The sequence below is a fragment of the Paroedura picta genome, chromosome 10, assembly GCF_049243985.1.
Source record: "Paroedura picta isolate Pp20150507F chromosome 10, Ppicta_v3.0, whole genome shotgun sequence".
Taxonomy (NCBI): Eukaryota; Metazoa; Chordata; class Lepidosauria; order Squamata; family Gekkonidae; genus Paroedura; species Paroedura picta.
The window spans coordinates 59,797,475-59,811,447 of NC_135378.1; the positions used below are offsets into that span (position 1 = coordinate 59,797,475).

Consider the following 13,973-nt stretch of genomic DNA (forward strand, 5'->3'; position numbering starts at 1 on the left):
CTGTCTTGAGTTCCTCCCCTTCACACTCAACCAGGATGCTGCAAGATATGATATGGTTCTTACTCTAGAAGATAAGAGCAGGATCTGCCAATCTGCTTCTTCATGTGAAATTGTCATACATAATTTTATTGTCTAAATAAATGGGAAATAGGGAAGTCGTAAGAAGGATTTTGCCAGAATTAATCTGTCAAGTAGTGAAAGCCTGAACATAGGTCTTAGAAGAGTAAACAGCCAAACCAGAGCAGATTTTAAAACGTTGAGTTCCCGCTTCAGAAATCTCAATGGGTACCTCTGACCTTTAAAAATTTAACTGAAAGTGGGATTGATGTCTAAGTACATGCTTGTTGCAGTATAAGATTACTTGATTTTGACATGTTATGATAATAAATGCATTTTTAAAAAGCTTTTCTCTTGTAGATTAATCAAGTATTTCTAAAGACTGTACAGGAACAGAATGTAGAACTGGAACAGCTGCGTAAGCAACTCAGGTATGAATGAGACTTCTAAAACTTTGCATTTTGCAGAACCTAGTCACCTGTGCTTTCAGTAGATGGGTATTGTTTACATGCCAGGGACTGTACCAATGATGGTTGTTGGTTAATCTGGAGGCAGTTGTTCGGACCTCAGCATCAAGCTGCACATGATAATTATTACTCCCAGCATAGTTCAAATAGCAGTTGTTGGTAGCCTTAATGTAGATTAGGAGAAGGGAGAGTTTAATCTTTTCTCCCCATTTTGTCTATTAAAAATGGTGCCCCATTTTTCTTCTGCTGTTTTACAGATATGCACAGAAAAAATGGTATTTATTGGACTCAGCCCAGATTGATTCATTTGAATCCAAATCATTCAAATAAATAGTTTGGTGTAGGGATTTGGACTTGGATTATTACAGTTTATAAGAGCCTCTTGTGGCGCAGAGTGGTAAGGCAGCCGTCTGAAAGCTTTGCCCATGAGGCTGGGAGTTCAATCCCAGCAGCCGGCTCAAGGTTGACTCAGCCTTCCATCCTTCCGAGGTCGGTAAAATGAGTACCCAGCTTGCTGGGGGGTAAACGGTAATGACTGGGGAAGGCACTGGCAAACCACCCCATATTGAGTCTGCCATGAAAACGCTGGAGGGCGTCACCCCAAGGGTCAGACATGACTCGGTGCTTGCACAGGGGATACCTTTACCTTTACCTTTATTACAGTTTGGTCAAATTAATTCAGCACCATTCTAACCTATGGTGCCATTAAAATCAATGGGAAATTTTGCCTTTTCATCTAGAGTTTCCATATTTGCAGTGTTGCTCTTGGAACCTCTACTCAAAGGAACCCCCAAGTTTTAAAAAAAATTGGACTAAGGAGTCCAGTTCTGTGGACACCCAAAGCAGATGCCCCATCCATCCTCCATTGTTTCCTATGGTGTGGGGAAAAAATGACCAGAGAATTACAAGGAGTTTGGATGGTGCTTCAGTCTGTACGTGGAAGAGCTTTGATATTTTATATTTTCATTGGGAAAGTGGCTGTTTTTTGCTTCTGTATCCCAGTGGCCTCTAGTGAATCTTGAAATCTATTTGCACCCAGCTCCAGGTAATCCATGGATCCCCACCTTTCTGAGCCTGTAGGTACCTTTGGAATTCTGAGACAGGGGTTGGGCATAGCCATAAAATGAATGCCACAGGAGGCACAGCCAACCACAAAATGTCAGGAAGTGAGGTAATGCATAATGACATTAAGATTTCAACTTTTCAGGCTGAAGCTCTGTTTAGTGGGATTCCTTTTTATATGAACATACTGTTTAAAAATATTTCCTAGCATACACACAGCTTATCTTCAGTTTACACACTGAAGATTCTTGTGCCGTGGTGGCAACTGCTGCTGGAAGCAGCTTTTTAAAATACCTGCTTATGCAATCAGATCTCCGGTGGTCAATCAGAAGCCCTGCTGAACAAAAGCCCCACTTGCCCCCAACCACTTTCTAACAGCACTTGATGGGTGCCAGAAAAGATGTCAATGAGCACCATAGTGCCCAGAGGTGCCATGGTCAGGACCCTGATGCAATCTAATGAATTTTGCAATGCTTCCTGATCTCGTAAAAAAGTTACAAATGATAGCCATTTCAGTCATACCCTGAGCTCCCCTCCCCACCACCATTTTTTGTTGTATTGAATGCCAGCCTGGTGACGAATTCTCATAATTAGAAATCTTGTGTGCTGCTTTAATTTTGCCTGTATTTTTTCCTAATGGGCCAAAACCTCTCCCTGTATTTCTTATCGTTTTGTCTGCCAGTCATGAGAATTTATTATCAAGGTAAAGTTCAATGCCACTGAGCCTACTTTGCCAACATATCTTTCTCATGTGTCTGTCTGAGGGTGTCATAGGGATCTCGTTGGGTTAAGTTGCCATAAGGACACTCCAACGAAATTAACTTTTTTTAATATGGTAAAGAATGTGAGTTGTGTACAGGAGAGGGAAGTTGAAAATTCAGGAAGGAAGTGCAGTGGGGTTTGACGTATAAACCAGAGGGCTGAGTGAATGAGTGAGGACCTAAGGGGGGGGTAGTCTAACTGCGGCCCTCCAGATGTCCACGGATTACAATTCCCACAAGCCCCTGCCAGCGTTTGGTGGCAGGGGCTCATGGGAATTGTAGTCCATGGACATCTGGAGGGCCACAGTTTGACTACCTCTGACCTAAGGAATGCAACTTTTGTTGGGGAAAGATCACAGATCTTGCATAAAAGTAGAAAAGAGCAGGAAAACTTTACCCAATATAACAGTGAGACTGTTGCTTTCAGCATCTTGCTTCCAGTAACTCAGGACTAGATAATAAGTAGGATACAATAAATCTTCCTCTTTCAAATAAGAAGAGTGTTCAGTATTCTAATGGAGGGAAGCCTTTGTTTCTCCATCATGGTGTAAAGCAGTTAAGATCCAAACAAACAGGCATGTTCCTGCTACTTATCTCTAATGAGGGAGTCTTGAAATTAATGTGATTCAGTTTTCCTGAGTTTCATCCATAGGTACCTTCAATTGATGACCCTATTATTGTTGTTGTTGTTGTTGTTACTACTACAGATTGATCAAATAAACTAGATTGTATTTATTCACATACCAGCTTCCTCAAAGATAAATAGGTTTGAGTCCAATGCACACAGGTTGTTTGCTATGTGTTGAGGTTGCAGGAGCATCTCTCCCCCTGTGCTTCTTCCCCAATAAATCCCAGTGGTTTTGTACACAAGCTATCACCCTATACTCAGCTGAGTAATTTTATAATAGTTATTTGCTTATCTTTTTATTGTTTGCTTTGCATATATGAGAGGTTTAAGGAGGGAATTTACGTAGTATTAAACTGAGAATAATAGTTAAAATTGCCACTTTTATAGAAAGGTTGCGTTTTGTGTTCTTTTTTTTTCTATTGGAGTTGATTAGGTACATCCGAAAATTACTCTTGAAGTTGAAAATGCAATTAGAGTATTCTCCTGTATCATTGAGAAAAATACTTGCCTGAATAATTGATCACCACTTCCTTTGGAGCTTTTTGTTGCATAAGTAGCAGTGAATGAGAATGAATAAATATTTTAAATAGTTTAGTGTAAGTCTTATTAATATTATGAAGCAAAGCACAGAAACATAGTGACTTAGTATAGAGCCAATGAATTTTTTTAATATATATGAAAATTGTTATGGAATTCTGTAACTCTGCTAAGTACTGTGCAGATAATTTAAAATAATGCATTAAGGAGGCAAGTATCAACAATAAATATTTGCTGAATACCATAGATTTTGGTAACTGCTCATGCTAACATAAATGTACTCTTTTTTGTTGTTCTTTGTATTTAGAGCTTTCTCTGCCCCTGCTCCCCAATTATAATAAGGCAGACTTTATATATTATTCAGTAGGGTTTGGCAATAAGCTTCCTTGAACATCACACACAACTTGCTATGGCTTGCTGTGTAGAAAATATCCATACCTGGACCACACTGCCCTGTGAACAACCGGAGTTACTGGGAAGATTTTTCCATGGAATATGCTCCTGGCAAATACCATAGTACTCACATATAGCCCCTGCCACATAACAGTTTTTGGTAGTAAATGTACCACCTGCAGTACATGAAATAGATGAGTAATACTGGCTCACCAGAAATATATCACTTTAGGATGGGATTGGTTCTTTTTTCATTTCAAAATTGCTTTTAAAATCACTACTAACACAAGTAGGGTACATTTCCACCTGAGTTGCATTCTTGTGGCAGAATGCATAAGGAAGAAACTTTCTGTCTTTGGATAATGTTCATCAAGTATACTAATTTACCACTTAGGATTTTGTTTTATTTTGTCGGTTGTTAAACAAAAAAGCACCCAAGGTATGAAACTACCACAAAAATCTGTTGGTTTTTATTATTGGGGTTCATTTCTTTCATTTATATTTGTATATCACAAAGCAGAATTAAAAATAGAAATTAAAAACTTTAAGATTTTAGAACATTCTGGGGGGGGTGTAAAAATAAAATTGGTCCTTTTCAAGGATTTATTGGTAAAAATAGTTAGAGGTGTCTTATTTCCTTCTGCTGAGCTTAAACCACCTAGACACAAAATTTTGCTGTCTGTAGAGAGACTTGAGGCTTGTCATCCATGAATAGTTCTTTAGTCCAATCCACTTCTGTTTGGTGTAACCCCTTCCAAAAGGGGATGGACAAGCTTGTCACAAGCTGTGGTATGCAGAGGCCAATATTTGTTGATGTCAATTGATGAGAGGTAAGCAGCTGGTTTTAATACGTATCTCATGAATAGCATTGAGGGAAAGGCTGGAGCATTTGCAAAGTCCGTTTGATTTTTGGTATCTTGTATTTTTTGCCTGAGAACTTGCTTTTCCTGATCTTCATCTAGTCTGATTAAATCCTTTGGGGAGAAGCCCAGGCTTGTGGGTTTGGTCTTGATGGTTTTGCACCAGCTAGATTGTGAGGGAACTTGAAAGATCCGAGGAATAAGTTATTTTGAACCAAAGATTTAGGGACATGAGACTGACCCTTGCCTTAACATGCTGGTTTTGAGTTGTTTCATCACATTTGAGACACATCTTGGTATTTGTAGAACAGCTCTCTGGAAATTCAACTGAACTCACTCCAGTGGGGTTAGGCAGGCTGTGGGAGGTCCAAGATAAGTTCCATATAACAGTTGTACTATAGAGTTGGCCTGAAATAGCCTAGTACAGAGGAACTTAATTATGTTGTAAGCTGACTTTCCTCCTTGCTCTGCAATGTAGGAACAATGGGCCATCCTGGCACCTGAGGCTCGGAAAATTACCCCCACGTGCTCCAAGTCCTGGTTTTTGGATGTTTTCCAAAAACATTTTGGTCTTTTGATGGTTTATCATTAGTTGCTCATTATCACAGTCCTGAGCTAAACATTTCAGACCCCTTCTCATGCTTGATGGTGTTCTGGATAATATTACTGTGTCATTAGCATAGAGGAAGACAGAAATATAATGATCCACTAGCTTTGGCGGGTGGTGTTTGGCTTTATGCAGATTGCTTGCTATGTTGCTTATATAGTAGATGAACAACAGGGGGAGCATATTATTGGGGTTCATTACTCTGGCCCCAAATCATATTGGGATACAAAAATACTGATACAACTGTTTTTAAGTTTGTTTTTTAAGAAGAAGAAAACTGACCCAAGAATCTTATTGTGTTCTTCCCAATGGTCCTCTTCTAAAAACCTGGAGAACAATCAATTTATCACAGAGAGAGATATCCCTGGGATAGCAAAAATACCCCCAGACACAAGCAGCATTAACAGCTATTAATGTTAGATGTTTGTGCCTTACATGAAAATGTGTTTTCAGGTTCTGGCTGTTTGAGTACAGTACAACCTAGTGTCTTTTATCACTACAAATAGTTTTTGGTGTTATTGGACATTTTGCTACATCGAGATACAATGGAATTTCACCTAGGATTTGAATGTACTCCAGAGTACACTTTGAAGTGTTTTCCCCCCAAGCATGCTAGCAGCATTAAGATGGAAAATGCAGTTACTGTGATTGATACCTTCAAGAACCTACTGATATTTTTCTAGTCAGGTAAATCTACTGAAGAATATCTGTTTTTATGTGTAGACAATCCAAATCTGACTTGAGAACTGCAGTTGCAAAGGTTGATGAAATGACCAGGCTGATTGAGAATTCTCAGAACCAGATGGACAAAAAGGTATACCAGGACAAGTTAAAATGGTTTATCTTGTTGCAGATTCAAATAATTAATTGATCTTTATTTTGTTGGTTCAAATATCTTTATCCTTGGCTCCTAGGAAGAAGATGTGCGAGCTGCTCGAGAAAAAGAGGAAGCATCAGATAAGCGTCTGCAGCAACTGCAGACTAGCATAAAACAACTGGAAACAAGGTAAGTAATGACTTCATGCAAAAAGCAGTGATTTAAATGTCTCTGAGCCATTTAAATCAAACAGCTGAGCCCTGCTGCTCAGCTGTTTTTCAGGAAGACTAGAAAGAAGTCTGCTATTCATGAACTGCATCAGAATTTGTGGAAGTTTGTAGGGATTCTTCAGTTCACAAACATTGCTTCATGAAATACAAACCAGCCAAAATTCATGACAAACTTTAGTCTACGAGCCAGTTTGTGCCATTTCCTACTCAAAGCTTCAAAAGTAATAGTCACTACATCTGGAATCAGAAGTGAGATTGTGACTTTTTCTTCAGAGAGTAATCGGTGCTGAAACCTGACTTTTGAAGCAAACCAGAAGATCCAGCCCACCGACATAGTCGAATGGCATGGCTACAGGAGGTTAAACCATGTCAATGATATGATCCTCGGTCCTTTCTTATTATACAAAGAACCTTGACAACTACTGTTATTTCAGTCTTGTCTAGATTCAGCTTCAATCTGTCAAGAGTATTTCATTTTTATATACAGGTTATGTATAACTACCAAAGATTCTGAAGAGCTAAGAGCAGAAGCAACAATGCTAAAGAATGAAATCTCAGAGCTACATATGAAATGTGCTGCTCTAGAACAGGAAAAATATGATGCTGTAATAAAGATCCGTGAAAGTATGCAGCACCTAGAAGAAGCCAACTTACAAAAGACTCAGGTAAACAAACCACTAGGCCATGATTTTCAGCTCTCTGAATATCATATCATTTGATGTATGGGAATAATGTTATTAAACACTGGCCTGGATAGCCCAGGCTTCCAGGATCTCATCAGCCCTGGCTAATACTTAGATGGGAGACCACTAAAGGAATAGGATCAGGTTATGGAGGCAGCCAATGGCAAATCACCTCTGGACATCTCTTCCCTTGATAATCCTATGGGGCAGCCATAAGTTGACTATGACTTGACATCAACCCCACTCCTGCACACACTCACAATTGTTATTAAACCCTATATGAAACAGAACATAGACATTTTGCTGACTTGCACGTTTATGCTTTCTGAACTGTAATACAAATTGTTTCCTGTTTTATACAGTCATTATTGAGCATTCCTTATAATTTCTGAAATATGGTCATGCATTTTTTTTGGAAATTAGAGTTTTACTCAGTGTAGTTCATATTTCCAGAAAAGATTGCAGTATCCTAAACGGAATGAGTATGTCTAAAGTTACTTTTCATTGATTGATTGATGAATTGATTAATTACATTTGTATACAGTGTATGAAGAGCCTCTTGTGGCGCAGAGTGGTAAGGCAGCCGTCTGAAAGCTTTGCCCATGAGGCTGGGAGTTCAATCCCAGCAGCCGGCTCAAGGTTGACTCAGCCTTCCATCCTTCCGAGGTCGGTAAAATGAGTACCCAGCTTGCTGGGGGGTAAACGGTAATGACTGGGGAAGGCACTGGCAAACCACCCCGTATTGAGTTTGCCATGAAAACGCTAGAGGGCGTCACCCCAAGGGTCAGACATGATCTGGTGCTTGCACAGGGTATACCTTTATACAGTGTATACATTTGTATACACTGAGGCTCAGGATGGTTCACATGGGACATAAAGAACAATACATCAAACTCGTTTTTTGTGTCAAATATTTTTCACAATTTCTTTTTACATTTACCTGTAATATTTCATATGACCTTTCATATGACCTTCCATTTTCCTTTAGAGAATTTATTGTATATAGAGAAAAAATCACTCATTGGATTAAACACCCTTCTGCAAAAGATAGAACTTTCCTCTAGTGCAGCGATTCTCAACTTCCATCAGGCCGTGACGCCAACTGCGGCGGAGACAGCGTGCGCAAGCACGGGGGCAGCGGGCATGCAGGCGCACATGCAGGCACAGATCAATCTGGAGATAGCATGGAGGCAGCCAGTGCCATGGCTCCTCCTTCACCCGCCGCCGTCACCAACCCGGTGACCCCGTGGAAGGGACCAGGAGACCCCAGTTGGGGTTGGGACCCCAAGGTTGAGAATGTATTTTCTACCCATGAGATGTGGGGCATTGTTAAGACTGGATCATTCAGCTGTGAGAGGCTCTTAAATAACTTCACATTGTATCAAGATGGGCAGTCATGTTAGTCTATAGCAGTAGAAAAGAAGAGGAGTTTAGTAGCACCTTAAAAGACTAACAAAATTTGTGGCACGGTATAAGCTTCCTATAGATATGTGAGCAGTGACTCGAAAAAGCTTATACCCTACCACAAATTTTTGTTAGTCTTTAAAGTGCTGTTGCAGTCTTGCTGTTTTCTACGCTCACAACTAAAGAAAAAATCTCAAGAAAACCAGAAAATTGATGTGAGGTAGAAAGATTATATCTGCAAATTGCATGTGTTGCTTCTAGGAAGAAGATGAATGGTCCAACATACTTTCTGATCTGAAGCCCAAGCAATTTATGTGCCCAAAAGCACATAATCAGAATATGCACTGAAATCCCTCTTGGGATTTTCCCCCCATACTGTTCTACTGCCAAAAGTCAATTTATGATGAAGAAAACTTATACCAACCATTAACTTAGGGTGGTTCAGATCTGGAAGAGTGATCTAGATGAAGAAGTGTGGAAAATCACAAAAGTAACTGAATGTGTTTGTGGAAGAATTGTATTTATGGAGCCATTTAGGAAGCTGTCATTTTATTTACTGCTTAGTAGCAACTGCTTGCTACCTGGCATTGTATTCTGCCTTGTTTTTCACAGGAAGATATTTTTAATGGAATGCCACTTTTATTTTATGGTAGGCAATGGTAGCTGAGAAACAAAAAGAAGAGGAAATTGCCAATATGAAGGAAGCAATTTCTCAACTATGGCCAGATGCTGCTTCAAGAACTAGAAAGGAAGTGAGTCATCATCTTCTAGATTTAGTGGCATTAATAGTATGAATATAACTTTTGAAAGTGGTTTCAGTCACTGTGAATTTCTATCTGAAAGACTGATGTTAGAACAGTTTATATGCCTTTATTGGTTAAGACTGTATAGGAATGTTTATGGCTCTCACTAAACAATGCATTCTGCGCCTTTGTATGAACCTAGTTCAATTTAATTCTGCTAATACAAATAAGTCACATTTGACTGTATTGTAAATGAGGCTATAATAGTCGTTGGTGTTATTGAATGAGCATATGCACAGCTGGATTAGCAAGACATGCTAAATTAATATTTAAGTTTTACTAATGTTAATAAAGATGTATCTCTGCCTTTCCATCTTTAAAGATTACAGAACAGTGCATTTTTAATAAAAGGAAGAAATTCTAAGAGCGTTAACCATAAAAAAGTAAAAGAATGACTTTCCATTTTCTTTGTTGTTTTTTTCCTGTTGGTTTTTACACTTCAGGAGAAGTCCCTAGAGATAGTAGAACATGTAGTACAGAAATAAAATATATATAGGTCTGTATATGGAAGAATGCCAGTGATGTAAGATGGAATATTTTCACTTATATTTTTCTTTGGAAGAATTTGCACCTTGCATATGAAGCATGGACAAACCTCAGAGCTTGTTACAGTTGTCTTCTTTTGCTATTGCTGTTTATATTTTGCTAACATTATTCAAATATTTATTTACATTTAAATAAAAAAAAATCCCAATTCACATTTTCTATAAAAACCTATATCACTGATGAAAACAAAATTTACCACTAGTTCATCATCCATCTTTTGTGCAGTCCCACATGAGGACTGTTCATGAACAGGATTGTCATTGGAAAAATCTTTACAATTAAAAGATTTCAGGGGGCCCTGTGCACCCGACCCAGAAGCTTAATCCCTCCCATTGGATCACATTTTCCTGCACTGCAGTGCTTCCCCTGCCTTCAGTACCTCTCTTGGCACTGAAGGAAAAGGTTGTCGTTTTGGAGTCTCCAGCTCCAATCAAGAGGATTCTTCCTCCATATTTGTGGAAGCTACATCAGCTTCTGAATCTTCTCCATGGGTCAGAAGGCCCTTTTCAAAAAGTGCTCTCAATGTGGGATGCAGATGACTCAAACTAATTAACATGACTTTTGTCTCTTCTGTTTGGGTGAAGGGCATAGTGTCTCCACATGTAAGGCCTGCCAATGATTCACCCCTAAAGCTTGGGGGGGGGGGAGAGATGGAATGTCAAAACCTAAGGCAGCTTTGTGGGAGAAAGATCTTAAAGCCTTAGAGCCATCAGCCATGTCAGCCCCAGAGAAAGCTTCCAATTCTGTGTCTTGGGAATCAAAGAAGGCTAAAGGCAAGGCAAAGGAAAAGTGTAAACCAGCTCCTCTGCAGAATGCTCCTGTCTGTACTCCTGAGCCAATGCCAACCCTGCAAGTTAAGCCCAAAACTCCATCTCCAGGTCCAATATCTCCCACCTGCTTCTATCTCCAATGGGAAGGAGAATACTGGCTTACCACATGGACAAGTTCCACATTAGTCCAATCTAGAGCAAATGGCCCCAGTTCCCTGGTCTCATCCCCAACCACTTATGTAGTGAACTTCACATCTCTACATGATGTCTCTGGGATATATGGAGGGGTGGGGTGACAGCTTCACAACCCCAGGGATGCAAGTTTGTATCATTACCCTTATTTTATTGGGTGTCATCATATCCACCTTTAGTGACCATTGCATACCCTGGAGTTTCGCAGGGATATACTCCTGTTTGTTTTAGGGGCTTTAACCATTGTCAGGGCCATTAAGGAAGCATTATGACAGGGCCAGGTTAGCATGCCCATTCCACTAGGGCAATGTCTTCTTCCTCAGCTTTCTGGATGGAGTGTTTTTGATGGAGGTCTGCCGAGCTGCCACCTAGTTGTTGGCACTAGGACATATTGTACAGAAATGATTGTTTAGAAATATAGGATATATAGCTTTGTACATCACTATGATTTGGGTCTGCAGTCAAGATACGAGGATCAAATGGGCAAGGATTTCCTTCTCTAATTCAGTTTATCCTGTTCTGTGGTAGGCCTGTTAAGGTATATTGTATTATAGAAAAACTAGTCACCGCATAGCAAATAATGTATGCCATTTGATGTAAATCTTTCAGGTAGAAAATGAAAGGAAAAGATGCAATATACAAATTTCTCGATTAACAGAAGAACTTTCAGCACTTCAAATGGTATGTTTTCTTGTTGTATAACTTTCAGTGGAGGGGGGGGGCGGAGTAAACATTTCCCCCATGTGTTGACACATAATTGGAAGAGGCAATCCAGCCAGACTTCAGTGTTTCTGTGCCTTCTGGATTTCTACTGGTAAAGCTCAGTATTTCTAGTCTGTGGGCTATTGTTTTGTTTTTCACATTTGTTGGCATATTTTTTGTTAGTATTTTGATGAATTCCAACAAAGGAGGAGGCATTGCTCAGTGGTACAGCATCTGGGTTGCATTTAGAAGGTCCCAGGTTCAGTCCCCAGCAATTTCAATTTAAAAGAACCAGACAGTAGGTGATGGAAAAGACCTCTGCTTGAGACCCTGGAGAGCTGCTGCCAGTTTGAGTACAGACCTTGATGGACTTACAGTCTGACTCAGTGTAAGGCAGTTTCATAAGTTAGCATGGGACTTGAAACAGCTGTGTTGATTCCCCATCGACTTCTAGGGATTTGTTTTTCCTAGTTGCTTTGAATGCAGCTTTTGCCTCACTTTCTAAAACTTCAGGATCTTCTCTAAAAGATTGTTCTTCAAAGGGATGTCTTCTGTATAGTTCTTGTGTATTGTTCCCACCTTTTCATTATAAAGTGTGCTTGTTGAAGTGATATTGCAGGCATTCAGTTATGAGAGCACCCAATAGAAAATGTGTTTGTTTGTTTACCCTCCGTTTAATGTTGGACAAGGGGTGCAGTCATTCACTTTCCTTAGACAATTGAAAAACCCCACAGCTCACTTGGATATGTGACTCCAACAGGAATGCCTTTGGTTTGAATCAGTATACATTCCCAATAGCCCAATTCTATTTCCAACTCCATAACTGGGGCTATGTTTGCTTTCTTTAGCATTAAAAAAAAGAAATCACACATGCACATACATGGTGCTTTTCTTACAACTGAGGAGAACTGGGGGTTGTTTGACCATAAAGGTGACCAGTATACTGCATTTTGTTTTGGTAATCTAGTCCACCACCTGCTGTACCCTTTTAAACTTTTATTCCTGAGGTATACAGCAAGGGTTTGCTTTGGGGTGCAAAAATGGTATAATCTCCTACCAGCCCACTCTAAACCCCCAGCCATCACTGACTATTAGTTCCTAACATTCTCCGTAACAAACAGGTAAGGAAGCAAGATAGAGGGTGGATATAGAATTGTGGGGAAGATGGGACATCAGGGAAATGGACAATAAAGGAGGGAGGGGATTTGTGTTACTTTTGGGGTGTTTGCTTGTGTCTGGGTTCGAGAAGGGTCTGTATGTATGTGCATGCAAATCCATACTTATGTATAAGATGGTAATGGATAAAATGAGTAGAATATTTACCAAATGGTGCATATCTGTAACAATGTGCTCAGTGAGCATACCTGACATTTGTTGTGCTGGCATTACAGTTTGCAAATGAACAGAATATTTATCCATGGTTTTCTTGATAGGAATGTGGAGATAAGCAAGCCCAAATTGAACGAGCAGTTAGAGAAAAACGAGCCACAGAAGAAGAGCTTGAGAAAGTGAGTTGTCTTTTCATAAAATCATAGAATCATAAAGATGGAAGGGGCCATACAGGCCATCTAGTCCAACCCCCTGCTTAACGCAGGATCAGCCCAAAGCATCCAAAAAAGTGTGTATCCAACCTTTGCTTGAAGACTGCCAGTGATGCTGGGCTTTCTGTGATGCTTGGGTTACTTTGGTTACTTACTTATGAGGAAATACCTACAGTATTATTGATCAGATTATATGCTTGAAGCATCTCAACTCTCACTATATATTATAGAATGGAGATTGGAACCAGTTTTCTAACAAAGAAGAGGAGTAAATTTCTACTGATTTCCCACTTTATGCTGCAAATTTCCCTTGGCATTCCTTAGCATTCGCTTTCCCCCCAGGAGCAGCATTTCATAGGATCATAGAATAACAGAGTTGGAAGGGACGATCATCTAGTCCAACCCCATGCACTATGCAGGACACTCAGATCCCTATCGTTCATCCACTGTAACCTGCCACCCCCTTGAAGATTAGTGGACCACAGAGGGAGGGGAAATCAAGAAAGTCCTGTTCTGCTGGGAACCAAATCTAGGCATTATCAGGAATTGTTTTTTTTTTAAATTATTTTTAAAAGATCCAAAGAACTGAAGAGAGAGTTTTAAGATAGGGAAAAAACAGAACAAGAGATAAAACAGAAGGATATCAGTTATATTTAGTATTATTTAAACATCTCATTTTCAAGTAAAAATCTACTGTTCTGATGGCATCAATGGAGAGTTTTGAAACTGAAGAAAAAAATCTCCATTTCAGTTTTTCTTCACACAGTGTGACAGTGCCCCTTTTTATCTTTTAGTTTTCAGAATTCTTCAGTATCCATCTATAAAAAGCCCTCTAGAATAATCAAATTTTTCAGATGTATAAAAGGGAATAAATTTGGCCAGTCATATAACTTTCAGGAGGCTATTCCATAAT

The 13,973-nt window shown here is 39.6% G+C and overlaps 1 protein-coding gene across 4 annotated transcripts in view; it reads left to right on the forward strand.

Moving 5' to 3' along the window:
• The window catches only part of SCLT1 (sodium channel and clathrin linker 1), a 62,168-nt gene that overhangs the window by 10,875 nt on the left and 37,320 nt on the right, over positions 1–13,973 (forward strand). For all 4 annotated transcript variants that reach the window (XM_077300318.1, XM_077300317.1, XM_077300319.1 and 1 more), the window contains exons 10-16: positions 418–488; positions 6,096–6,186; positions 6,287–6,378; positions 6,907–7,084; positions 9,160–9,258; positions 11,427–11,498; positions 12,953–13,027. In XM_077300318.1, the coding sequence (XP_077156433.1) occupies positions 418–488; positions 6,096–6,186; positions 6,287–6,378; positions 6,907–7,084; positions 9,160–9,258; positions 11,427–11,498; positions 12,953–13,027 (678 nt within the window). The remainder of the gene's footprint in view (positions 1–417; positions 489–6,095; positions 6,187–6,286; positions 6,379–6,906; positions 7,085–9,159; positions 9,259–11,426; positions 11,499–12,952; positions 13,028–13,973) is intronic.